General features: G+C 40.3%; 1 protein-coding gene across 3 annotated transcripts in view; it reads right to left on the reverse strand.

The window, feature by feature from the left end:
- Positions 1–26,735, reverse strand: part of ntrk3b (neurotrophic tyrosine kinase, receptor, type 3b) — a 196,509-nt gene that overhangs the window by 147,663 nt on the left and 22,111 nt on the right. For all 3 annotated transcript variants that reach the window (XM_073464712.1, XM_073464710.1, XM_073464711.1), the window contains exons 2-3: positions 11,182–11,256; positions 5,923–5,994 (exon numbers count right to left, since the gene is read on the reverse strand). In XM_073464712.1, coding sequence (XP_073320813.1) covers positions 5,923–5,994; positions 11,182–11,256 — 147 coding nt within the window. The remainder of the gene's footprint in view (positions 1–5,922; positions 5,995–11,181; positions 11,257–26,735) is intronic.

A 26,735-nucleotide genomic window follows, 5' to 3' on the forward strand; every position in this document is an offset into this window, starting at 1 on the left:
GGATTTGCTGCTGAGTAACTGGTGCCACTGAGACAAACACAGTAATATGTTTAGTTGATGAGCGCTCGTTTTAAAGCAGATATCCCGGAGAAACTTTTCAAATCGCTCGACAAGAGAAAAGTTTTCATACCAATACTCATTCATTTACTTAAGATACAAACTCTGGCCAATAACTTGCACTCATGTGTTAAGTTAGCAAATACTTTTCACTTTTACTGTAAACGAGCTGCGACAGATTAGAATTCTCAACTCCGACACGCCCACGCCCACTCGAACATTTACTGAGGAGCAAACTGTGATCTTTGTTTTCTTCGTTTATCTTTGTATATTATGTAAGAAATAATACCAGCTGATGTGAATTGAAAGAACAAACTTGAGGGCATTATCCCATGGCCACATACCAAAAAAAGATACTATTTGATCAGATATAAATATATGATATAATATATATCATTTTGAGGTTCATAATTTTATTTTGGGTGACTACTAGAATAGCTCTACATGTTTTAGTGCTCAAAAATCACATCAGTTGTCTCATACTGTCCACTGCAGCAGCACTGTTTTCTCCCTCTTGTTTGAGCTCCTGTCTCTTTAAGGCCCTCCCTCCTGAACACCCCGTCTGCTCTGATTGGTCAGCTCACACACGCCTGAGCCAACACTGCTAGCAACAATAGAGCAGCTATGCTAAATCAATTATTTCGTGCCAAAGTAGGCGATAGGCGTAAATGATGCATTTGTGTGACATGGTGACCTATTGTGATGTCACAAAGTCACGGAATTAAAGGCGAGACTACTGACGAGGCGTTTCAGGAGCAGTGTTTTCTGTGGGAGAGAGGAGCTTCTTTTGGTGCAGACTTTGACCTTTTTAACTTTCAAGGTCTTTTACATGCACAGGAACATTTAAAACACACCGAAGGGAAAAAAACTAAAAAGCATAATAGATCTCTTTTAAAACATCAGGACATACAGTTTCATGTTTACTGTGTGGCTGCAGTGTCTCCTCACTCGCCACTGGCTCCTTGTAGTAACTGAGTCGTGGAATCTCAGTTTGAAACACTAATTGTGAACCATTAACCAAATAAAAGCATCAGCTAGGTGTTTAAAAAGTAAATATCACAGTTTGTTGATTTCCTTTTTGCAACTTGCGAGGATGGTAATTCTGAGTGCTGCTCAAATATTTGTGTCATGAGTGTATGTTACACAGATTTCATGCAGGGGAATTAATCACAGTCTGGAGCTTAGTACAGCCTCGCACATTTGTATTCACCTTTAGGTTATGTAGCTCTCATCTGGGTTGTCTGAGCAGAAAATGAGAGGTTCTGTGGCTTGCTCAAGGACACATCAGCAGGCTGCAGGGTTAATGAACGCATTGGCTTGCAACATCTCTGCACCTCCAACATCCTGCTGATCCCAATGAAACACTCTCACAGAATATGGTATGCTGAATTCAGTTTTATTTGGGGCTAACATAAAATATGGTGGGTTTCACACAGATGTATCCACCTTATTCTAAGCCCCCATAATAACTTCCAAAACGTCCTGCCACTTAACTGGAGCATTTGCCATGGTAACAGGACGCATAGCACTAAAAGCATTGCTAAAAGCATTGCTTTTAGTGCTATGGTTACATTCATTCATGAAGATCTAGGTTAGCTACTTTATCGACTGACCACTAACACTATTATTATTGCTCAGCTCTCTTTAGCTACAGCATCTAAAGCTTTAAAAGTGCTGCCTGTGCTTCAGTATCCAAGTATCCAAAATCATCTCCCCAGTAACCTCCACAAGAAACTCACTGATATTTTTTTTACATGTGGTTTGTGCAATCGCATTGAAATAGACAATCTTAGGGACAAATCTAGGCTAGGTTGGGCGTTTTCTAGGTTTTGACTAGCTCACTATGTGTTGTAGCAGAACTTTAAATTCAAATTCAAAATCTCAAGGGTTTTGAGTCATTTATATTCTAGATTATATTCTCATGTGTCTTGTTGTGCCTTTCCACTTATCTTTCTCTTGTTCCCACTGTTCTTTCTGTGTACCCCTGTGTTTCATTTGTTCATTAGCCCTTGTGTATTAAAGCCTGTGTTTTTCCGTTACCCTTGGTCAATTTGTCTGTTTTCATCCTGCGTCTGCTGTGTTCCTGAGCTCCTGTGCTTGTTCCCGGTCCTCATGTGTCCTCTGTGTTCCTGCTTTGTTCTCTGTGGCTTCTGGTTTGTCTTCACTTTTTTATTTCTCTTTAGTTTTCCCCGTGGACTTTCCTTTACCTGCCTTTTGTTTGGATTTAAGATTTTGGACTTTGGATATCAGCTCATCATTAAAGTTTCCTGCCTCTGTGTGTCTTGCATTTGCATTCTTTTTTTTGTTTTGGATGAATAAATACTGTATTGACACAAATTTTGAACTGGCCAGCCTCAGACAGCTTCTTTAATGATATCATTTTGTTATAAACACATAATTAAACACAAACATCAAGACCCTGACCGGTCACCATGACTGGATTATAACAGTAACACGGCTGATCCCAGAGCTGTGTGGGAGAACTGATCTAATTAGCGCCACTATGTACATATCAGTGGATGTTTGTCAGACTGCTGTAGTAAAAAGGCTCTCATTTTCTTCCAGCTCTGGCAGTCTCTCACATTGTAGCCTGCAGTGTGTTATGAAACAGGACAGGTATTCGCTCAAATGTCAGACAGAAGGTGATCACAATAAGCAGCAGATTTCAATTTACATAACGCAGTGAAGACAGGAGCGCTACCTTCTTGTTCAAACACATAAGGTCAATGTCAATTGATGAAGTAAATGTTACAGATGTAACTAAGCACTAGGGATGCACAATATCGGGAAATGTATAATGTCAGCTAAACGGAGCAGATCAGACAAAGAAGTGCAGTACACACTCCAAGATAGTAGGTGGCAGTATGCACCTTCAAAGTTGGTTTGATATTCTTTGTAAACAATACCTCTTTGATTTCTTACAGAGGTAAACAAGACCAGCTGTTTGTTCCTTGCCAGTATTGCTGGCTTAAATGAAAACTGCCAGTGCTAGCTAGTTAATTAAGCTAACGTTAGCTTAATAAGACACTAAAAAAGCTGTCTCAGCCTGAATTTTCAATGTTTTAAGATATCTCCCTTTCAGAATTTATATATTTAAAAATGATCATTCGCTAAAATTATTAGTAATTATCTGTTACGTATCAACTGGAAAAAAAAAACTATAACCTTCCATCCCCTAGGCATCCACTGTCAAACTTTCTGTTCTTGCACAGCACATTTTGCAGTTAATTGATGAAAAGAAGCAGGTTTAACCCTTAACTGTGTTTACTGCTTAGTAAACAAAGCTCCTTTGGTTTCAGACAGGGGTAAACAAAACTAGCTTCTTATTTCTTGCCAGTTTTTCCAGCTTAAATGACATCTGCCCCATCATCTGTTGATAGCTAGTTTATCAAGCTAACGTAAGCCTCATGGCTCAGTTGAAAAAAGTGCCACAGGCTTACTTTTCAGTGTTTCAAACTGTCTTCCTCTCAAATGAAATCCTTGGCCAGAGCTCTTATATATGACCTTCCTCGCTACATACATGATATCATGCTAACAGAATTATACTTGAGAAGCATATCCCAATGAAAACATCGATTTATATTAAAACATGGACTTGTATGTCCTTGCATGGTAATGTATAGCTAGTTAGTCCTAGTATTTTTTAGATATGACAAGAAACAAATTGGCTAATATTCATTCTGAACAACACATATTTTTAGTTATTTCTTTTGCTAAAGGTAAACAACATTAAACAGTATGTTTCAGCTTAGCATTACACAAGAACAGGCTTTTAGGATGAGGGCTAACTGATGTGCTCTGTCAACGTGACGCTAGGCTATCTCGGATAATCAGTTTAGCTGGAGCAAGCTAACGATCACATGTCCTTGCTTTTTTTAACGCAACCTGACCTGAACTAACCACGCAAAATAATGTGGTATGAAACGTTTCTGGCTTTTGAAGTAGGCTAACACTCAGTTACTGTAGTGAGCAAGACACCACCACAGTACCTCATACACCGTTCAACATGCTAAGAAATCCAAAGTAGCTAACGTATGAATAGACAATTTCTGTTCAGAGGAGGCATTTAGCGAACTGTCAATTATCAAGTCAAGGTATGTAATGTGTGTACATACAAAATAATGCCTGATACATGTATTAAATCACAGAGTTAAAGATGACTAAAGCCAGAAGGTTTACAGCATCCATGACGTATTTAATGTGTCTCATTTCGCCTGTTTTCGGCCTCATCATGTAATAAAGAGCTTCAGTTCTCCACACAAAGGAGCAACCGGTTGAGCGTCTGATAGCCCGAGCTTTGAGTGGACCTGTCTGACACATACATCAATGAGGTCGGCCCTCTGAGGCTAAGCTTAGGCATAATAATTAATCTTCTTTGACATCATCATCCTCGGTGTCACCTAGCAACCATCCATCTGCATTAACAAGACCACAAAAGAGGCCTGTCACGGACTGTCTTGGGTGGGGCTTTCACTGATTACAATGCAAATGCCCCCATGTTGAAGTGAAAACTTACCTAGTGAAGGCGAAATACACCCAAACTCGATAGTTTTTCTATTTTCAGGATAGTGTTTGTCACATTTTTAGCCCGAATCAAAGAGCCTGTGAGATCTTACAGGGTGAAAAGCATCACTTTACTGGAAGGATTTTATTTTTTGGTTTTATCTGTAACTGTTTGCATTATAATGACCACTGACTGGGGGTGTGAAATTCACTGTGTTATTTGCCGTTACCCCACTGGGGAGAACAAAGGAAAAACAGACATCGCCAACCTCTCACCCAATCTCCTCTTATATCTTTTACACGTTTTGGATCCCTGCCACTGCATAGCAATTATGTTTAGTGAGAAGACGGGAGGAAGAGGTGAGAAGGTTACAATACATTTGTTTTAAGCCTTGTCTCTGCAAATCCACTTTCTAGAGAGAAAATTAAAGTGAAGGGGGGATTTAAATAACTGCCATTAAATGTTGATGAGCTCAGTTAGTTTCACCAATCACCTAAAGATTCAACCGATGCAAACTTTTTTCTAGGAAGTCTACACACACACACACACCGCAGTGTGTGCACACAGGGATGTGCACAGATAATCAGTTACCCAAAAGTCAGCTCATAACACAAGATACATTTGATAATCAGACTACTTTTCTGCCTCACTAACAGACAAGATTAAGTTCCTGACTGACTGACAAATAGTGAATTTACTTTAGCAACCACAATATGAACTGCTGCTTGCTATCTCTCTCTCTGTCTCTCACACACGCACACACACACACACACACACACATGGCCGCAGTGCAAGGTGCAGAGGTTCAGGCCTAACAGCAGTAATCCACAGAAGTAAGGAGAGACCAAACTGCCTCTCAACTGACAACTGGAAATTGCAAATGGCAATGTGTTCAGGTAAAAGACAGTGACTGACTTCCTCACAGTGTTTACTCCTGGAAAATTGGGGAATAACAGGCTGTCATACGGGGTGACACATCAACCTTTGTTAAAGAAATTACCTTGTTCTTTGCCCGGCTCTCTGATGCTCGGCCCTCTGCACAAATTGTCCATTTGGCGAGAGCTGACTAAATGGAACTGCGTCTTTGGCATGTTGCTCTGTCGCAGCACAAAGAACCGGGGCAGATAGGAATCCAATTATCCAAGGCAAATAATGGATGTCTCATTTAAGATGTGCGGCTGTTGCGACAGTAATGGCAGTGCCACAATTTTCCCGAAGCCAGTCTCTATCAACTGCATCATCTTCTGCTCGACACTAACTCGTCTGTAGCCGTATACTACAAGCTGTCAGGCATTGCAGATCATAATGAATCTTTTGAAGGCACGGGGAACATGGTTGTCAAAGATAGAATATTTACTTACATGTAGCGTAGGTGTGGGTTCTGAGCGAATGCTCGAGCCTGGATCACCCTCAGGTAGCAATTCATGATCGTTCTGAAATGATAAAATAGAGATGAAACTGTGAAGAAACCATCTGAACAAAGACATTTCTTGTTCTCCAAGCGTGGGCTTGTACAAATCCATGCACACAGTATCACACAGATGTGATCATGTAACTGCATCAAGGCCATGTTGGATAATTTTTCACTGTCCTTCTGTATTCATGCTGCATTTTCTTGTTTTTCTGTGCCTCATCTGTTTTCCCCTCATATTGGTTTGTTTTGTCTCAGAAGATTTCCCTCTTTCACTATTGTGTCTCAGTTTGTTTCTTCTTTTGTCTTTTCCACTTTTAAATTGTTGTCTCGCATAAAACAACTTCAAATAAACCCGTTATAAATACACAAAATGGTGGCCTGGTAAGGAAGCATGAGACAGTACTGATTCATTTCAAGACATTTTTCCTCTGTCTCCGTCGCAGCAGTCCACTGTGACAAATCAGAATAGTTTCCTGTCTATTCCAATTACTTTAACTTCAATCTACATGTGTACACCCTGCGGACCTGACACTGAAATGGAAATTTTATTTGAACCGCCATCTGATGAAAGATTTGTGAACTTGTGTGCCGTTACTATAAAGTGAGTGAAACCTTTGATTGGAGCGTGCGCATTCCCTCATTGTGTTAACTTGTATGGAGTGAAAAACTGTGAAATTAAACTAATCCTCATTTTGCTGGGGACCCCGCGGAATCCTCTCAAGGAGCCCAGTTATTCCCAGTGCCCCAGTTTGGAAAACACTGTTCTGGGCTACAATGGTAATGACTTCTAATCTTGTAATCACAGATGTCTCTCTCCAAAGAAGTCATTGACATCATCAGCGAGCGCCACATAACGCAGTGTGCTGATTATACCCAGCTGTTGGTGCCAATTACCTTGTAGAAGTCTGATCATGCCTCTGTGGTGTTTGACAGGGACGCGGCTTTTTATCGCCCCCAGGTTCCCAAAGTGGGGCCTGTTTTTGGGGCCCTCTGGAACCTCATGATGGGTTCCCCAGGATGATTTCACTATTATTTCACTCCCTTGGGGTTGGCTTATGCTTAAATGACTGTCGAGATTTGGTTAATATCCTCTCAGCAGTGATGACAACATTCTCAACTGAATGCAATCATCTCTTTAAAAAACAGTAATTTGATGGATGCGAGGTGTTAAACAAGTTGTGAAGGGTTAAAGGCTGGACTAAAACATATCTGATTAAAGGAGTATTAACAGTACAGGGGTCGTGAAAGGCCTCGGCACTTGACTGCAATTTTTACTCGAAGGGTGCTTTTGAACTACATTGAAGTTACCTTGCCACACTGCCTATTTTATTAAAAAAAAAATATAATTCTGCAAAATCAGATAAAAAACAAGATAAATAGTTACTTGAACGTGCAATACCATAGAAAGAGCAAGTGCTTCATTTGAAAGCACACACTTTAGCACAATGATGCACCAAAGTAACAGCGATGAGTCTGGTTATAGTCTGTTTTCTTATTTCCAAAAAATCCTGTTAGAGATTATAAAGTGGCACTAAATTGATTTTAAGTATTTTCTGATAGCCAATTGTGTGCCATAGAGTTCACTTGTTCTCTAACAACTATTAAAAAGACACTCGACATTCAACAAGCTTGAATTCTGGGATAATGTAACGCTGCTGTGTTGTATATTAGTAGGCAATCTGACAAATTGTCATCATTTCACTGCTTCCCAATTGATCAACAACTGAAATGGAGGAGAAGCTTGTTCTGGCTGTGTCCATCTATCTTGAGCTTTATCAGAAGTAACATCGTAACAGAGACAGAAAAAGGCTTTAGTTGAAGCAGATCTGCTGCACACTGAATGTTGCTGGTGAGTGCTTGTATGACCCTTGTTGTAAGCTTGGTTTAAGATAGATAGTCAGCCCTTTGTTACCACAGTGTCAGCTAATGTCAATCAAAACCAACGTGCTGAGTTGTGCCCTTTTTCGCTCAATGCACAAGAGCTTGAACCAGAAGCTCCCGTGTGCACCACCAGAGCTTTACTGCCAGAAAGTAACGTGATGTGAATGTGGGCCCTTAACCTGTCTGACCTGGCTATCTTGACTTTTAGCTCATCCTTCTTCTTCTGAAAGTGCTTTCCATGTGTTTAGTTACAGTAGCTCTGATGTCATAACTCTTTGAATCTCTCGCCCTCTGCCACACTGATTGGCAGCATATATCTCCCCCAACCAGCGCACATTTAATCTTCCCGACTAGCAGCAACGTGATATTTGGCTGCGAGCCATGCTTCAACATGGCAGCAGCGTGCTTGATCTTAATGTGGTACAGCATAGTGCGAGTAGTATTACTAAACTAAAGAGTAGCATCACACATTTTTAACTTACATTTGACTTTGTTGCCCTTCTGGAGGAACCGTTCGCACACTGAGCTTTTTTAGAGTGCTTTACTTTTTATTGCAGGCTGCTCTAGTCATTAGCGCAACCGGTCAAAACTATTCTCTGCAGTAAAGCGATTAACATCCCTACCATGAACACACACTGTATTTATTCTAGCTCAATCCCACATACACTGTCCGACTGCTTTACATACTCAGTAGTGCACCAAATGCATACCTGCCAACACTAGGCTGTGAAAATAGGTCTTATATTTATAGCTTACAGTAAAATCATTTTAAGAAAACATACAAAATGTTCAAAAAGGCAACCTAAAGTCAACATCTACAATTTGCATTACAAAATACATTTTGATTGTTGAGTGTGTGTGTGTGTGTGTGTGTGTGTGTGTGTGTGTGTGTGTGTGTGTTCAGGGGCCATCATTGCAAGGCAGAAACTCAAAAAGAAGAGGAAGGATAAAATGATAGAGCGCTGCAGTGTGGAGGCAGGAGGAGGAGCGGGTAAGATAGGAAGCAAATGTCAATGAAGTGGAAAGTCTCACACCGAGTGGAGAGACATTTGTAAGTGTATTTCTTCTTCTCAGGACCTGTTCCATCCACTTTCAGCTGCAAAGTAAGCGGAGTGAGGGAGTTGAGCGAGCGAAGTGATGAGACGCACATCAGGCAGGATCATTTGCTGGGCTGGATCAGGGCACAGGCATTCTAGGCACATGCCAGAGCCTTACTGCCACTAGGGGGCCCCCACAGAGGGGGAAACAACTGCCTACCTAATAATGTTTAACGTACACTATAAAAATCGAAGATTCTCCAGTCAAACTTTTTTTGAAGGTTTATATATTTATTCATTCATTTTTAAACACACGTTAGCTGTGCTTTCCATAGTACATGACTAGTACAAGTACAAGTACATGACTCACCAATTGCTTATAAATACCGAAATATAAAAAGATAAACTAAAATATATATACCTAACTAAATATATGAGTAAAATAGTAATCATGTGGTATTTCATTAATCTTCAAAAAGTGCATATAGGGGGCCCCTTTATTATAGTCCCCCTAGAATAATCTGTCCATTTAATCCGGCCCTGGTCATTTGCACAATGTGTTCTTGGGCTGCCAGGTAGCAAAACACACATCCTACACAGGAACTGAGAAACATCCATTTGATTTGTATCACTATGAAATTTGGAGATCAACGGGAGAAAGTACCAATTGGAGTTTTGGCAGATATGCAGATGTGTATCAATCCACAGCTGAAAATAATCCCAGACAAATGCACTTTTTTTTACTTGTGTTTGCCAAAAACCACAGTGCCCAGCTGTTTAATGAAAGTAGTTTGGATTTTTTTTTTTTTTTATTAAATATAAGTTTGTGACCTATTTTTGTAAGAGTTATGCCTTCAGTAGGCACCAGTGGGCGGGGGTAAATAGATAGTATTGAGACCAGGATACTGCGCTGTTGGTTTTTATCTGTCTTTTTATGGGATTTGTTGACTGTAAAAATACGCACTATAACAAGCAGCTTTACCTTTTATAGTAACTGAATCCAGTAAATTACATGAAACAACTCTTTATGTTCAAACAGATTTGCCTCTGTTCGATTGCTAAGAAAGGCTCTAACGAGTCTTGTTTGTTGGTGTTTAATTAGAAAAAGTGTAATATTTGATAAATGAACTTTGAAACACGAGTGCAGAAACAACAGTGAAGTATTAAAATAAACAACTTCCTCATAAAATAACCCTAATTTGGGATATGCACTCTACAGTTATATAACACATTGAATACATCAGTGTTTAATTTAATGGATGGCATCTTTTTTTTCATTTAATTAAAATAAAGATGACTGAGTCAAAATTTAAAATGTGGTGATGTAAAGTATCCCAGACTAATTTTTTTCTCACTCATCCCTCCACACTGCTAACAGCCCCACTGGGCAGCATCACAAGGTAACAGCCTTCCCTGGGAAGGCCCGACTCCAGCCAGGGAGGAGCCAGCGTCCCCAGACAAGGCAGCAGGAGAGAGGCAGTGGTAATGAGAAAAATGCTAATTTAGTGGTGGAGATATTGCTCTTGGCCTCCCTGATGAGGGATCAAGGGGATCAGGGGAGAGGCCAGCTCTGAATTTGGAGGGCAAGGGAGAATACGGTTCTCTGCAGAGAGAGGGAAAAAAATGAGGAGGAAGAGGAGGCAGCGTCTGTGGAGCGAGGAGTGGCGGGGCGAGAGGAATGTAAAGAAAGTGGCCTCATAGTGCAGGGTGGCAAAGCGGCAAAAGAGCGTAACATTGCTTTAAGAAGTGAAGAGATGAGGGTTGAAAAAAAAATCACAACACAACAGCAGGGACCCCTAATTCAATTTTCCCTGCTGCTTTTTAGCATTATTTGATCAGTGGCTAAGCAAAGCGAAGGGGATGTTCCACCGGCGTGTGACTGTCAAGAATTAAAAGCTTGTTTAAACATCAGCTTGTGTTAGGATCAGAAACACACCCTCCACTCCCTCTGCTCTGCACACACCCCTCTAACACCTTGTCATCTCCTCTGAGAATTAACCCGGATCGTGTCACATTCGGAGAAGTATCGGACATTAAATCCTGACGCATTGCTGGTGATGCCGCAGCCACTTGTGTTCTGAGCTGAATTACTGCTCTCATCTCTAGGAGGAAAACCATTGGCGGCTCTGCAGCGAGCAGACGGGCAACCTGATGGAAAACAGGGATTAACAGCGGTACAGGTTCCACTGTCCTTTTCCAGATCTGCAACGCAGTAGGACTGAAATACAGAGAAGTGTCTATCACTTGTCTCCCCCCGCTCCCCTCCAGATAACAGCATCAACACTCACAGTCTCTGTAGTCCAGTGTAGAGCTCCATATCGACGTCTCTCAGAGTCTGCAATCCTGTCCAGTTCTCTATGTGTCTGTAAACAGAAAGAAAGAGAATAGTAAATGAGAGCTTCCTGTTCATCCGAGGAGAAAGGAAAACAAAAACCAGGAGATGTGACAGGAGAAAAACTCTTTCTTTTCAGTCCCAAGTTGCAAAATAACTGGCTCTGTGTTGTCAAAGTTTTTGAATCCATATTCATTTAAATTGCAATTATTGGAACAGTTCTGACGGAGCACTCTCTGCTGCCCTCTGATAGATTTAATTGCCAAGAGGCAGCTTCTGAAGCTTAATCTATGTGAGGGGAAGTGTTAGGGGGGACCGACCAAATAAATAGTCCGGTCGACTTTAGTTCTACTAATACTATCACCAGACTCCCAGGGAACGCTCGGCCTATGTGATGGGATAAAAGTGGAGCTGGCGCCTTTAAATTAGCTTTAGGAAAAAGAGCATTTGTAAATGATTTGTTTGTTATGGTTTGGAAATGAAATAGGCAACACACATAGGGCACACCGATTTCAATTAAGCCAGGGAAATGAGGAGATGTAGCAGAGGACATGGCAAATGCTTTATAGCTTTGTTTTGGAAATAGGAAAATATGATTACACGCTAAAGGGAACTTCATCCTAAATGTCAGATTTCAAATCAATGGCAATACAACAATCAGAGAGACACACGCAGGTTTCTTAAATGGCAGCAAGCCAGCTGATTGGCTGTTCATACCAATAGCACACATGCGGTTTTGACATAAAGACGCATATCTATATATACATACCATCTATATACACGCACACAGAAACACAGACCAATCTTTCAGCCGAAGCCAGAAAAATGTGATCTGCACCCACATTCACAGCTCAGTATGTGTTCTGTGATCAGATAGAGGTTTGTATTTCACGACAGCAGCAGGAAAATAGCATTCCTGCGTTTTGGTTTTGGCGAAATGTATGCTCCTGTAGCATATCTTTTGGCTCCTGTGCATCTGGTTTACAATGATGAGGCAGCATCCGAGGCATCCTGTTTATTTGAGCGCAGCGCTCCGGGGTGCATCACCTTCTCTGGTGGAGAGGAGGATATGTCTGCCAAATGTAACCAGCGGTGGTGGAACCCTGCTGTGCAAGGCTTTATTGTTACTCAGTTGCCAATTTCATTTTTTGTAATGCTGGTGGGTCGGAGCAGTAAGCAGAAAGAGTGATGCACCTGTTCACTACTTTTTTTCCAGGAAATTACAGTGCTATATTTAAATTGTGTCGTTTCCCAGACCATAACGGATGTTTTCGACGAGTCTGGACATCTACAGCTGTGTTTGTGACAACAAAATACGTACGCCTATTTTTAGGCCGAAGCATGATCCTTCCTGGTCCACATGCAAATCAAGAGCAGCTTCTATTCCAGTCCAGAGGGGGGTGGTAGTGCACACAAAGCTGTCTGTTAACTGCCGAGAACACCAGAAGAAGAATGACTTGCCCGCTTAACCAGCGAAAAATGACCAGAAACAGAGGTCCACAGTTGGTCACTGTAAAAATGTTAGCAATGTAGGGTTGTGTGTGTGTGTGTGTGTGTGTGTGTGTGTGTGTGTGTGTGTGTGTGTGTGTGTGTGTGTGTGTGTGTGTGCTCCTTCAGCCAGATCACAAATCTGATTGCAATTCTTCCTGGTCCACATGCAAATCAAGGGCAGCTCCACTCCAGTCCAGAGGGGGGTGGTAGTGCACACGAAGCTGTCTGTTAACTGCCGAGAACACCAGAAGAAGAATAACTTGCCCACTTAACCGGCTTAGTAACAGCTACCGAGCTAACAACTATAGCTTTAACGAACTAGGAGAAAGAGAAAAAGAATTGTCCTCACACACTCTTTCACATCGCTCTCTCACACGAAAAGATCACTCTGATCAGGGATCAGATAAGTGCTGCAACAGCTCAGTGAGATCGTACGTGTTGAAATCACTGGAGACACGTCTTCCTGTCGCTTTAATGAGACAAGCAGAACAACTGTTAATTTTGGTGTTATTTCAGTGTCACTGATAATCACATGTGACAGACCCCGTAGAGGCTTCCACAGACCACTTACTGATGTATTTGGAAATTGCAGAGAGATGGGTGCATTTATATGTTTTTAACCTCTAACTGGAATGTGTCTACAGTCAGATTTTATTCTGTCTCCAATGCTTGGATGCATTACTACATACCGTATGTAGCTAAGAGGAAATGTGGTAGTATTGTTAGATGTTTGAAGGGAAAATGGAGCACGTCAAGCTACAAGAACACAAAGGTGTGTGTAAAATATCAATAGCGGGACATTTTAGGCTTTTTGGCCAGTATTGGGTGTGAATAAAAGTCAGTATTACCAGCGTTACATAAGCCCACTCACACTGTAGACACTTATTCACAGATACAATCATAAAAACAGTCATAGTATCACTTTGAAAGCACTAAAACCCGAGAGCAAAATGCATGTATGTGCGCTCAAATGGGAAAGTGTTGCTGAAATGGTGCATCAGCTATAACTGCTTCACACCGACAGAGTAACACAGCTGATGTTGATATTAGAGTTGAACTGAAGGCAGCTGATTCTTAAGGCGAGGAGCTGAGTCATTAACGTGACCTGCAGGCCGACATGACCGTTTCCCCTCGCAAAGCTTTGCTTATTCACAGCGCCACTGTGTAACCATTGGGAGAAAGGGCACGCTCAGATGAAATTAAGTTCACACACTGGGGTCTCACGTGCTGTGAGGCTGGAGTCATCGCAAAAAAGAAAAGGCAACATGGGCGAGGTTTCAAAAGAAAAGAGTTCTCATGTTGGAGGTTACAGTGTTTTCAAGCAGGGCAGAATAATGTCCCAGCTGAATCAGTTAAACAGCACATTTAAACTGAAGAAGGGAAGTCAACTGTAAATATCCAGGCACTAAATGCAAACATTCACTACCCATGTCTTTAATGATCAGACAGATGCTTAAAACAGTTTGAAATTATGGTTTAAACATTAAATTAAAAATATACTAATGCTATTTTAGAAAATGTGTTTTATACTGCTATCTACATATGCTGTATATGTTAGATTCATCATGTACCTGTATGGAATAAATGACATTTCTTGGGTACATATTAGACTTTACATATAATATTATTAGCTGAGATTCATTTGTAAAAAACTAATTTCATTTAATTGAATTCAACACAACACTGATGAGTCTACCTATATATACATACTATATACAGTATATGCTATAAATATATCATGACTTTCTGCATGCTGTTGGCCCCCCTGCACACATGTGGCAATCATGAGCAAGCTAACATAGCCTCATGTGGCACATGTGGATGTGTGGCAATAATAGCAGAGGGTGAGGGGAATGCACCCAACATTATCCATGCTACAACTGCTGCCGACTTGTATATCATGACACTATAGGCCTGCCTACATGTTATTGTAGGCCCAGTTAATTATGCAACAGAATTCCTGACAACATATATATATATAGTACGGGGTCCCTACTCCATCTCTCTGTCAGCTAAGGGGGCCTTGGCCTGAAGTCCCCTGATATAAATAGTAGAAGTTATAACAAAAACCAGCAGAGAATAAAGTATTTAAAAGCTGAGTACATATTCAAACCAACCAAAATAAGTTAAATTACAAAACTCTCTGTTCTTGCGTAACTAAAGATTTAAAAATAGTCTCTAATGCAAAAATCATCAGTCGTTCCTCTTGGATGGAAGCTTCAGCAATTAAACATTGAGAAAGCTTCTGTCCGTTCCCTAAGGAGCTTCTCTGTCCCAGATTGACATATCTTGATCCACGGACCAAAGAATGGTGATATTCAACACTGGAGAGTTTTTATAGATTTTCAATAAAAGAGAGTTTTATAGTTTGGGACAAGACAGGCCTGAAAGAAAAGGAATGGAGAGGAATCAAAAAGAGAGCAAGGCCTTGTTTGTCATCAATCATGTGATTCGCTCCTCTGAAAATGATACAGGCCTGGATGGCTCAATATGGGACTTGAGCTGAAACTGCAGTAAGCACTCGAGAGTGGCCTCGGAGCATCGTAATACTTTTGTTAGGTTTACTGGTGAACTAACAACAGCCCTTTGTTCCTGAAGTCGTTACTTTGAATGTGTAGGATTGCGAAATGAAATCAAAAAGATATTTAATTTATTATAAAGTTTTTCACAAAAAATACTGTAATAAGAAAACAGCTGAGCATCATAAGAAGAGCAAAATATATTATAAACCTGGCTCAGATCTGAGCAGTTTTTGTTGTTCAGGCTAACTTGATGTACTGAAATAGTAAGTAGACAGTTTTATACTGTTTGTGTCCACGTTGGAAAAAGCATTTTTGGCAACTACAGTGATTAAAATACATGACCTGCTTGCATCAGTGGGACATAATTTCCACAATATTGTATATGCTATAGTAAGATAGTGAGGCAAAATTGTGTTGTGGAAAAAAATCATCATCATTTATGTGGGAACAAAGTGTTTTTATTTGCAGCACTGCTTTATGCTCTGTCATATAATTTAGCACAATCCCCATTTTCATCAAGCTGCTGTCAACAAACAGCACAGAGGAAGCAGGCAACACCTCCCTGCGGACCCGAGCACGTCGTCTGCTCAAAACCACTGATTGTCCGCGGCACTCTGAATATGCATGTGGATTAGATGCCGGTGAAAAGATGGATATGAATAACAAAGATGCGGCGATAATACAGAGCATTCAATCTCTGTCCTGTTTTTCCCCGATCCTCGGAGGACGCACAAATAAAATGGTACAAAAATAAAAATCAACATAATTCGAAAAGTAATGGAGATGCTAACACTTTTACATTTCAAGTAGATGCTCTCATCCAGACTTTCAATGAGTCAGGCACTACAATAATTTTAAATCGCCTCTTTGTCAAAATGAATATTACACAGAAGAAGGGAGATTTGAGCAAAGGAAAAGGGGAATGTGAGTTTTTCTTTTGTCTTGACAACATGATGAGAATGAAAGTCTGGCTCTCTTTTTTTGTCTCTCCTCTCTTATCTGTCTTTAAACTATTTGTTCTCTGTACAGTATTTCATGACAATCCTGTTTCATTAAAGGGCTTTCTAAATAAATTTGCCATGACATGACTTGATTAATAACTGGGGAGTACAAAGGAAATGAGCAGGCTGCTATCAGAACAAATTGTTCGAGCAGATCTACCAGATTGCTCCGTAACATACAAGCCTATGAAATTACAACCACCTTCCATCTGCTTTAGAGAATGGCCTCCAACAAAGTACAATCTGAACTGGGTGGCAGGGTGGTCCGGTGCTTGAGGAGAACACCCTGGAACCAAACAGTAACAGATTCCATCCCAGCAACAGCCATCTGTTGTGTTGCAGTGGCCCTGGGCTACGCACTCAACCCCTACCTGCTAGCTTGTTCTGGGCTTCTGTGAATATGTTGTTTTTCATTTTTTTTCATAAGTGAACACAACAAATAACAGCACAGAGGGAGCTTTTGAAAGGAAGAGAAGGATAACAATTTGAGCATCACAAACTGAATAGCTCTGGATTTAAAGCCATTCAGAAGCTATCTGCTTCCTTCCAGCGACTTGCTATTGATGTATAGAAGTTTCTTATTGACAAAACTACTGAGCGAGCTCAGACAGATCTGTGCACTGATCAATGTTTTACTCAGGATTTCAAGATTGGAATTGACATGGAAGTAAAGTTAATGCCAGGCTGTGAATGCTCCATCAGCATTGTCATTTGTCTAATAGACTTTGTGAAAAATATACACTGCCCTGACATCAACATATGTTGTGTGTCGAGCAATTTTCTTTGGCAGAACAAGCTGTAAACACAGTTCTGACACAGTGGCACTCTTTAAAGTTGATAAGGTAAACAGTTGCTTTTTTAAACATGCATTAATGTCAGTAATAACTCATTCAAGCTCTGTTTTGGTCTCCACCAATGCCTAAGGGCAATATCTGCATCTTTAGCTAATAAATGTTGATTCACTTTGTCCGACTACTATTTGGTGCCAACTGTGGCTGGAAACAAGGTGAAGGTGGTATTTGCAGGATAAATATCTAAAAAAGTACTTTTAAAACAAATCCTTAGGCTTGATTTTACAATTTGACCCTTAACAGAAGAGATGTCTCGTCTCTATTTATCAACATCAGCCCATGAAAAAGAAGTTTCAAAATGTGAAACTAATTTTAAAAAATTAAATGTAAAGTAAGTTTTCAGAAAACTGAACATTCTTTCAGTATATGACATAAATATTCCTCAGATACAAATAAATGTTCTAGCCTTTTTCACTAACCATCATCCTTTAGAAACATTGTTAAATTCAATTCCAATATTCATATAATATCCAATAATCCTATAATACCAGACATGTTGATCACCTTCACCTTCCTTTATATAAAACGAAACACGGCCAGTCCTCCCTCAGATATCACGGTGTACAAATATGGAATTCTAAAAGACATGTTGTTAAGATCACGTCGTCTTTATGCATTTTTTAAAGGAAGACCGTCATCACATTCAATTCATGAACATTAAAAACTAATATTACTATAATACTGTAATATTATATACTCTACTGTATATAATATCTAAGTTTTCCCTATGGGCCATCAGTTGAGGGGAATTGGAAAGTCACTTGATAATCCTCTGTGGTTTTGTCTCTACAAGTATCCCCTTTCACATTACACATAGCCATTTAATCCACTGTTACTATAAAATATTAATAAGTACAGCTTCAAATCTGAGTTCACATTGCAATTTTGGAGACCTTTAGCAACGCACTTCACTCCAAATCGCCTGCTCGGTTGCGAATAGTAGGAGAATAACGTGACTTTAGTCTGTCTTTGTTTACAGATAAGATTATAAAGAGGTGATTAGCCGGTGAGCCTTGCCTGTAACATAAAGATGTGAGTTGTGATGACCATGATAGGATTTTGATGCCACCCTATCACTGAACCAATCCCTCGGCTGAAAATGTGTGATAATAAAAGAACAAGATCCGCGAGGCTCCCAGTAGCACAAACACAGAGTATCTTCCCTTTTTCTCAGTAATCTCCTCTGATTCTGCCCATTGTTTCCAATACTGCTGTCTGTCTGTGATTTACGACTTTGTTGGGATGATCTACAATGCTTGCGCCACCGCCTTAATGGGAAAATGTTTAATAAAATAGAATGTCTCTGGTGTGTTCCTGGGATATTGATCTACATTCTGCCTCCCTGTTTTCACAGAGGCAGAGCAGCACTCCTCTACAGCCCAAACACTTCAGAGTGGGGACGCGGTGGTGAAGTAGCACTCCTCTAGATTAAAGCGCACGCCTAACATCAATCAGATAACCTGTTTTTCTTTGTGTATTTTTTCTTATGCTTGACTCATGAGTGTTCGCAAGCTGAATTGTAAAGAGAGACGCATAAAAAGGATACAGAAGGAAGGAACGATGACGAGAAACAGAGGAAAGGAAGCTATTTCCCCCCAACATTTACTGCAACTGGTAGGATGGAACAAGTCATGCTCCAAAACAATCATGAGGGACATTTGGCATTCAAAGCTTGTAAATGGGAATCAAGTATTATGATCAGTCGGGTTTCGCTCACAGAGACAAACACACGCCTGTTACCTCTATGCAAATGCAATCACACGCACAGGCAGACAGATGTAGCGGCTTCCTTCCTAATGTATGAGCCTATGAAATTATATCCGCCTTCCATCTGTTGGTCAGGATCTGATTTATAAAATGGCCTCCAACAACAGTATTAATATACAAAGCCAACTGGGGTATATGGTGTGCTTTTTTTTTTGCCTTTTTCTCCCCAAAGAGGGCAGCTAGAGCGCCGCCCTGCTTCACGTTCTCACAGTGATGGACACTGAGAAGCTTCACCAGAAGAGTTGGGTGTGAAGTGCCTTGCAAGTGCACTCTCACACCGGTTGCTGTGCATATGGGGGTTGAAGTGGAGAAAAGGAATTTATAACTGGCTGTCCTCTCTTATATTTCATGCCAGTGTTGGTCAAATAAAATGAGCATACATGCTCAGTGAGTCCGGCTTTGATAAATAAAGGTTAACATTTTAATATCCATATTGGCACGTATGAACATCATGGAAACAAATGGGTCTTCTGCTCTTCTCAGCTGCACTTTTGCTGGAAAAATAGAAATCCAGGCAAATTGTGACAATTTGTCTCAATTACATTAACAGCAGAGAGTGTGAGCTGGAGAATATGATATCGATATAAAAGTGACAGGCAAAATTGACCAAATTACAGCTTTATTAAAAATGATTCCCCTGCATAGAAACGACGGATTCAGCACTAAGGATACAGCCCAATTTTTCCAGCAACTGCATCTGAAAATCCATGGGGACAGACAAATGGAGGTAGAGAGAGTAGTCGAATAGTTCAGTACAAAGCAAAATGAAAAAATAGCAGGAATGAAATTTCAATTGATTGTTTTAGTTATCAGAGGTTTCCCCGGGACCGATCCTCCAGGGGAGGGATGGCCCGAATTATGGACGATCAGCCAAACACTTTTTTCTACTAAATGCTTGTCCCAGTGGACACGGCCATTATTAAGACTACAACACTATACAGTCCCTCTGAGAGAGCTCTGCAGAGACTGTGTGGGTAGTAACTACATATTGATCATGGTATATAGTGCATGAAGCCTAGCAGGCCTAACATTCTTCATTGTCTTTACAACCCCACCACCTGAACACATGTCAATAATAATCACTGCTTTTAGAAAGAGACTGGTGTGGCTCTCTATTTGTCTTTTCTATTCGTGTATACCGTTCTGCACTTTTAGTCCTTATTCTACAATAGTCCTCAAAACAGGTTTAAGTGTTGAAATTTTCAAATAATCACGGTATTGGCAAGGCTAAATTACATGTTAATTAATTACCTTTAAAACTTGATAGATTTCATAAGATGAAAAAAAAAAAAAACACAAGCAGATTCTTAATCACTTCACATTTGATATAGAGCAGGGTTGCCCACGGGCCAAAGTTGGCCTGCCATATGGTTTAAATTGATCCACCAGATGTATTTCTCTGAGAAAAAAAAATATATTTAAAAGGTGCAATATGTAAGAATTTGAGTTGGAAACCAAAATTAACCAAAATTATCAACAGAATGTCCAGTATCATGTTGCAGATATCTACTGAAGTTGGCATGCTAACCAGCTAGCCCTGGCCTCTCCTGGTCCAAAGCTCCTGTGCTAGTGGTATGAGCACCAACACTACTCACAGACCACTATAGCTCCATTGCTACCTGAGTTAACTAGCCAATAGTAGCTACTGTTAGCAGAATTTGGTGCTAACATTAGTGCTGCCCCCTATTAGTTCTAATTATGGATTTGACATATTGCACCTTTAAATAATTATGACATAAAATCTGTTTATGCTGTTTTATTTTGGTAAGACAAAATGTTCTTTAAATATATAGGATCCCTGATTAATTTGTTTACTTTAACAATCCAAGAATGATGGGCAGAGTCAGAGAGAGAACTTTGAAGTCAGTTGGGATCCTAGTACCACTGTGCATCTTAAAAATGCTATATAATAGGTGTTTGCTTTTGGCCCGTACCCTGCCATTAAGTGTAGTTTTTGGCCCTCCAAGGGAGAGAGTTTGGGTACCCTGCCCCTGCTACAGAGCTTGTTTGTCTTAGTTCATCCAACCGTCAATATATTTTGCAGCTAATACTGCACATGGGCTTTTCTCCCCACATAGATAGGGCAGATTCTGTGGATCAGGGACATGGATAAAACCAGGGTATATATTATTTATTTTTTCAAAGAAAAAAACCCTCTCAAATCTTTATATTTCTGGCAGTATAATAAGAAGTGAGACTCTGTCTCAACCTCTCTTTTATATCAAAGTGAACACTGCCTGGTCTCTCTGGGTAGCCTGCTCTGCCTGTTTCTATGGTCAGGCTGTGTTCACTCAGTCTGTATATTGTCATCATTTTCCTTTGTTGTCTATCAGTCACGCTGGTCAGGGAGTCTACCAATGTGTACTGACTATTTAGGGTCAGAAATAATGCTGATTTGGTGGTTTTGTTTCAATATTTCAAATGATTTTGTTTTGCCTGGTTGTTTTTTGGTGTCTGCCTCTTTATACTTTGGTGCATTTCTGTTTTAAATCAGTACAACAGAGGTTCCTGTTCTATTCCTCATTCGAGTGATATTCTTCCTGGTATTATTAAGTCAAGTTGTAAAACCATGAGAAGCATAGACACACAAAGTCTAACAATGTTTGATCATTCATTTTGCTACATTAACAAGACCTTGCATATTCCAGACACTGCTACAGCCTTTGGGCTATTGCAGCAGCCTGTAGTGTGTGTGTGTGTGTGTGTGTGTGTGTGTGTGTGTGTGTGTGTGTGTGTGTGTGTGTGTGTGTGTGGGTGGGTGCGTGTGTGTGTGTGCGTGCGTGCGTGCGTGCGTGTGTGTGTGCACGTGTGTGTGCGTGGGTGTGTGTGTGTGGTCAAGTATCGAGAGATTCATTTTCAGAAATCAGCATCAGCTAAACTATGGCACTTACTCTATTGTGTGAAAATAATGAACTGTGAAGCTCTGATGCTTAATCATTATCTTCGAGGCTCTGCTCATTTATTTATCTCGTTCTGTCTCTGAAGCTCAACTCTAAGTGCAGCTCTGTACAGAGTGAAAATAACTGTCAGCCAGTTTACCGTTCACTTCACTTCTCTGTGTGTGAGAGCTGTGAAGCCATGCCAGAGCCATCAGCTCAGAGTTTTCTAACGCTGCTAATATTCCCAGCCAGGATGCCGTCCCATGGCTGCCCCCAGACCGTTCTGTGTCACTGCTTTGCCGATCCAGCCCTGGGTGGAAACTACCTAAGCCTCTGAGTGTCACTGTTTGCTACAGGCTCAGCCAATCCGCAGCAGAGATTTGGCAGGGCTAAACATCGTGGGAGCATTGGTCCGTGCTCTGAAAGGTATCAACACTTCGCACATGACTAAGCTCAAGCGTTTCTGCCCAAAATGAAAATGACTATAATTAGTGTGCCATTTTGCCAAGTGTCATCAGGCTATGATCCTCTCCGGATTCAGCTCCATACTGGAGTTACTCAGCAGTAGCTCAGAAGGCGATGGATCTGCACATCAACGAATGTCACTTTCAACACTGTACACCTCCATCTGCGCGGGATAATAAGCAGAGTACATCAACACTGTCAACCCACGGTTATCATTACACCATTAAATGCTCTGAATCTTAAATACAGGCCATTTTTCAGCAGTGCCCTGTAAGTGCCTCATTCACAAACGCAAAAATGTATGTATAACATTTAGAGGAATCAGTCTGCTTTGTTTTCATGGCAACCAAGAACTTAAGGCAGCATTAACTGATTTGGGCCACAAAATTGACAAATTATCACTTTTAAAAGCTATTATGGTACGTTAGTAAAAGTTGTCTGAATCAGCCTGTTCTCACACCCATCAAATACAGCAGCCTAGTCAGTGGCCCTTCTCTTCTACTGTGAGTTAGAAGCTGTAGCTACTCCTCTAGTGTCACTTCTTGAAGTGCCCCTCTAGTGTAGTAGTATGAAGAGCTTGGGTAGTTGGATGGGTCATACACTAGACTTTCCTTCAAAAGACTAGGGTTTGCGTCCCATGTGTGACCAAAAGTCAGTTATCTGCCGTAAGTAAGTTAACGTATGTAAATGACAACACTTGCTTTTCAGAGTGTGACATACTTACACCTAATTACGTTAGATTAGTTACAATACTGAGTTATTTTAGCCCAAAAGTATGATATTTTCCTAAGCTTAATATTTTTTTTTAATTTTACCTAAACCAAACTAAGTAGTTTTATATTTACCTGAACCTAACCAAGTAGTTTACTTACCTGAACCTAACCAAGTAGTTTTCTTACCTGAACCTAACCAAGTAGTTTTCCACCGGAACCTAACCATGTAGTTTTGTTTTTACGTAAACCTAACCTAGTAGTTTTATTTTTACTTGAACTTAACCAGGTAGTATTTCTTTTCCTTAACCTATTCAAATAGTTGTTCTGCTTGGACAACATTAATAACAGTCCAAAAGCAATAATATGTCACAATTTGTAAACGTTTGTCAGCAAGCTTTCTTTTTTTTGATAGCCTAACCAGTCTTTGCATATAATATATTATTGTTAACTTGACCGTGCAGCCCTTCAAAACTGATGCCAGAGGTAGGTAAAGTGTCATATTTTGAAGCTTAAGGTCACTGGCCAAGCCGCCATATTAGACAAGTTGGGAGTGAGAATGTTGATATACACACAGTGAGCAACTTTAACATTCATTTGGAGTCGCATTTCTGGCCATCTGGCCAATGTGAGTCCAATATTCACTCTACTTTTAGCTCTGTTTGGTCTCCACCAACTCCTGAGGGAAATATCTTGCTGTTAAATGCTTTTCTAAGTTACTCCATGTAGTTGTGAACTAGCTAGGTGCTAAGCAGGTATCATCTACAGTGGGTTTATCAAAGCTTTCTTACTGAAAACCGCCCCGCTATGTAGAGAGAGCAGTGACAGTGAACTGAAACAGTAAAGTTATTTTGTAAAACTAAAAACAATGAGCTAAAAGATGCTAAAATGCTTTATAGAGCTGAAGGACAGTTTTTGTAGGTCTTGTCACAAGCACCTCTTTATATGTATTCACTGAGCCACTGTTAATATAAATATCAATATTGATGAGTGCAGGTGATCAGTATGTCAAGAATTGTTTCTTAAAAAGTACACGAGATAACGTATAATTATTTTTCATACTTTCAATCACTGGATATCTTATTTTGGAACTTGAACTTGAAATTCCACAGCAGAGAAATGGAAGACTTGAGTGGAGACTTAATAAATATAATAATCTGAAAGTTTCAGGGACTGTCTGATAACAATGTGAACTAGGAGAATTAAAGATGAAACCAATCCACAGCATACCTCTTGTTGTGTTGTTTACATCTGTTTGACAAAAAGGGAAGCTTGAAAGAATGAAACCATCAATAAATGAACAAAGTACTGACAATAGCAAGTAAATATGAAATCCAAGCCAAGATAAGAAATTATGTGAAACATGCAAATAGAAAAAACAAACAAAGTGATCCTACACAATGGTAGGTTTTATTAGTTTCAGGCTTATTGCCCGTGAGAAACTAGATAATAGAGGGCAGATCTTCCCATTCACGACTACAACAAGAGTCACAAGGCTTTCTGCTGCTGTCAGCAGTTATACCTCGACTCTTCTTAGAGCTCCTCTGTCCTGCTGAGCATGATAATGTTTAATCAAATAAGTGATCGTATAGCACTGGATTTCTGCCAGAACTGCCATACTGCATGCAAATGTGGCAGACCTTAAGCACAGATATGCAGTATACTTTAAATACATCCCATCTGGAGACATGCATAATCATTGGAATAATATACATCAGATCTCGTTCAAGCTTCCCATCCTCGGCACACACTAAACTCAATCTATAAAAGAGTATAAAAGCGTATATAATATATGGTTATATTTCTGATTATACTAAAGGAAGCATTGTAGGAGAAGTAGCACAGGGCAGGACAGGACAGGACAAGGAAAGTAAGATAAGATGGGACAGGACAGCATAGATTAGAATATAGAACAGAATAAAATAAGATATGATAGGATATAACAGGATATAATGTAAAGCACAGGATATGATACAGGATTACCCACCCTACCCACAGCCTGCTAATCCTGCTGCCTTCTGGCAAGCGATACAGAAGTATCTGTTGCCGTAGAACAGGATTACAGAGCAGCTTCTTCCCTCAGGCTGTGAGACTGCACGGGTTATCCTTTGCACTGCACCATTCAAAATAGATATTTTTTATGGCTTATTATTTATTCATCCATTTATATCATTTTTTGTGACTAGCACAGAGGGACTACAACATGTATTTCGTTGTGCGGGTCTGTGTTGTAGAATTATGAATAAATGAAACTTGTACCTTGTATTTTATATGATATATGACTGACAGGGATTGGATATAATTGGCTAAAAAACAATATAGACAAGAACAAGCAACAGGATTGGATAGAAAAGGATATTATATAGCATAGGATAGGAGAATGATAGGTAAGAACAGGACAGGATAGCGTAAGAAAGGAGTTAGAATACGAGATAGGATAGTATATGGAATAGAATAGAATAGGATATAGGATAGGACAGAATAGGTTATAGGATGGAGTAGAATAGGATATTGGATAGGACAGGATAAGATAGAATAGGATAAAGGATAGGATAGGAAAAGATAGGATAGGATATAGGACAGGATAGGGCAGAATAGGGTAGCATAAGAAATGTGTTAGGATAGGATAGGAAAGGATGTAAACTTGGACAGGATAGGACAGAACAGAATATAGGGGAGGATAGAATAAGACAGGATAGAGTGGCATATCGGGTTGCAAGGATAGGCCAGCATATACAATATAGGACAGGACAAGAGATCAGATAAGATAGAATATAATATATGATATAGGATTGGATATAATAGATTAGAATGAAGAATAGAAAAGGCTTTAGATAGGAGATGAAACGTTACAGGATAATTTATTGATTAGAGTTAATTGGGAATTTAGGATGGGGCAAATCAGTGGAGGCAAGGACAGGGTGGGACAGGACAGGACCTGAATGCCGTAAATCTAAATAATGAGAGGCAGTTCCTGATTGTGTTAGTCACGAGATCTGCCACGGTAACATGATCCTCAACAATTTATATTACCCCCTGCAGACTTCCAGCGAGTACAGTTGTCCTCCAACTGCCTCCTCTTTATGACTCACCTTCTTATCCACACTCGATCTTAAAGTTAACAAGACACCACGTTCTACATTCAACCACCCTCCTAATGAAGTGGCTGTGAAATACAATCCTCACGGTTATCTTATCTTTGATGTCACAACCATTCATTAATACAGTGGAGGAAGGAAAGGAAAGGAAAGGAAAGGAAAGGAAAGGAAAGGAAAGGAAAGGAAAGGAAAGCCAAATGTATATCACTGCAAGGAGAGAGAGAACGTTATAGGTGGAGAGAAAGAAAGATGTGGAGTTGAGCAAGACATATTGTGCGGTGAGCTGCATTTAAGGGGCTTTGATTACAGATTACGATGCCATCTGTTGTGAACGGTGGTCATACTGTACATGACAGGCAGCATATTTGATATGGGGAGCTTGCACCTCCTGCTGCTGCTCCTGTTCATCTGAGGCAGCGCTGAATAAAGACACCTCCCCGAAGGCCTGTGGTCCACAGTGGGATAAGTCAAGTCCTGGCAGAGACCAGGACGCTCGTCTTACAGCATGAGGAGTGGATTAAATGTTCTGCGCACGTCCTTCATGGAGCTAGTCTCCTCCAATTTCGGGATATGATAAATCTTCAGCTGAGGGGCATCTCTCCTGGAGAATTCAATTAGGTAAGAAAAGAGAAGAGGATCACAGCGATATTAGAGAGCTGATCGGAGAGCTGCTCAGCCCTCCCAGTAATGAACCGCTCCGTTCCTCCACCGTGACTAGATTGATTT

Source organism: Pagrus major, chromosome 4, assembly GCF_040436345.1.
Source record: "Pagrus major chromosome 4, Pma_NU_1.0".
Classification (NCBI taxonomy): Eukaryota; Metazoa; Chordata; class Actinopteri; order Spariformes; family Sparidae; genus Pagrus; species Pagrus major.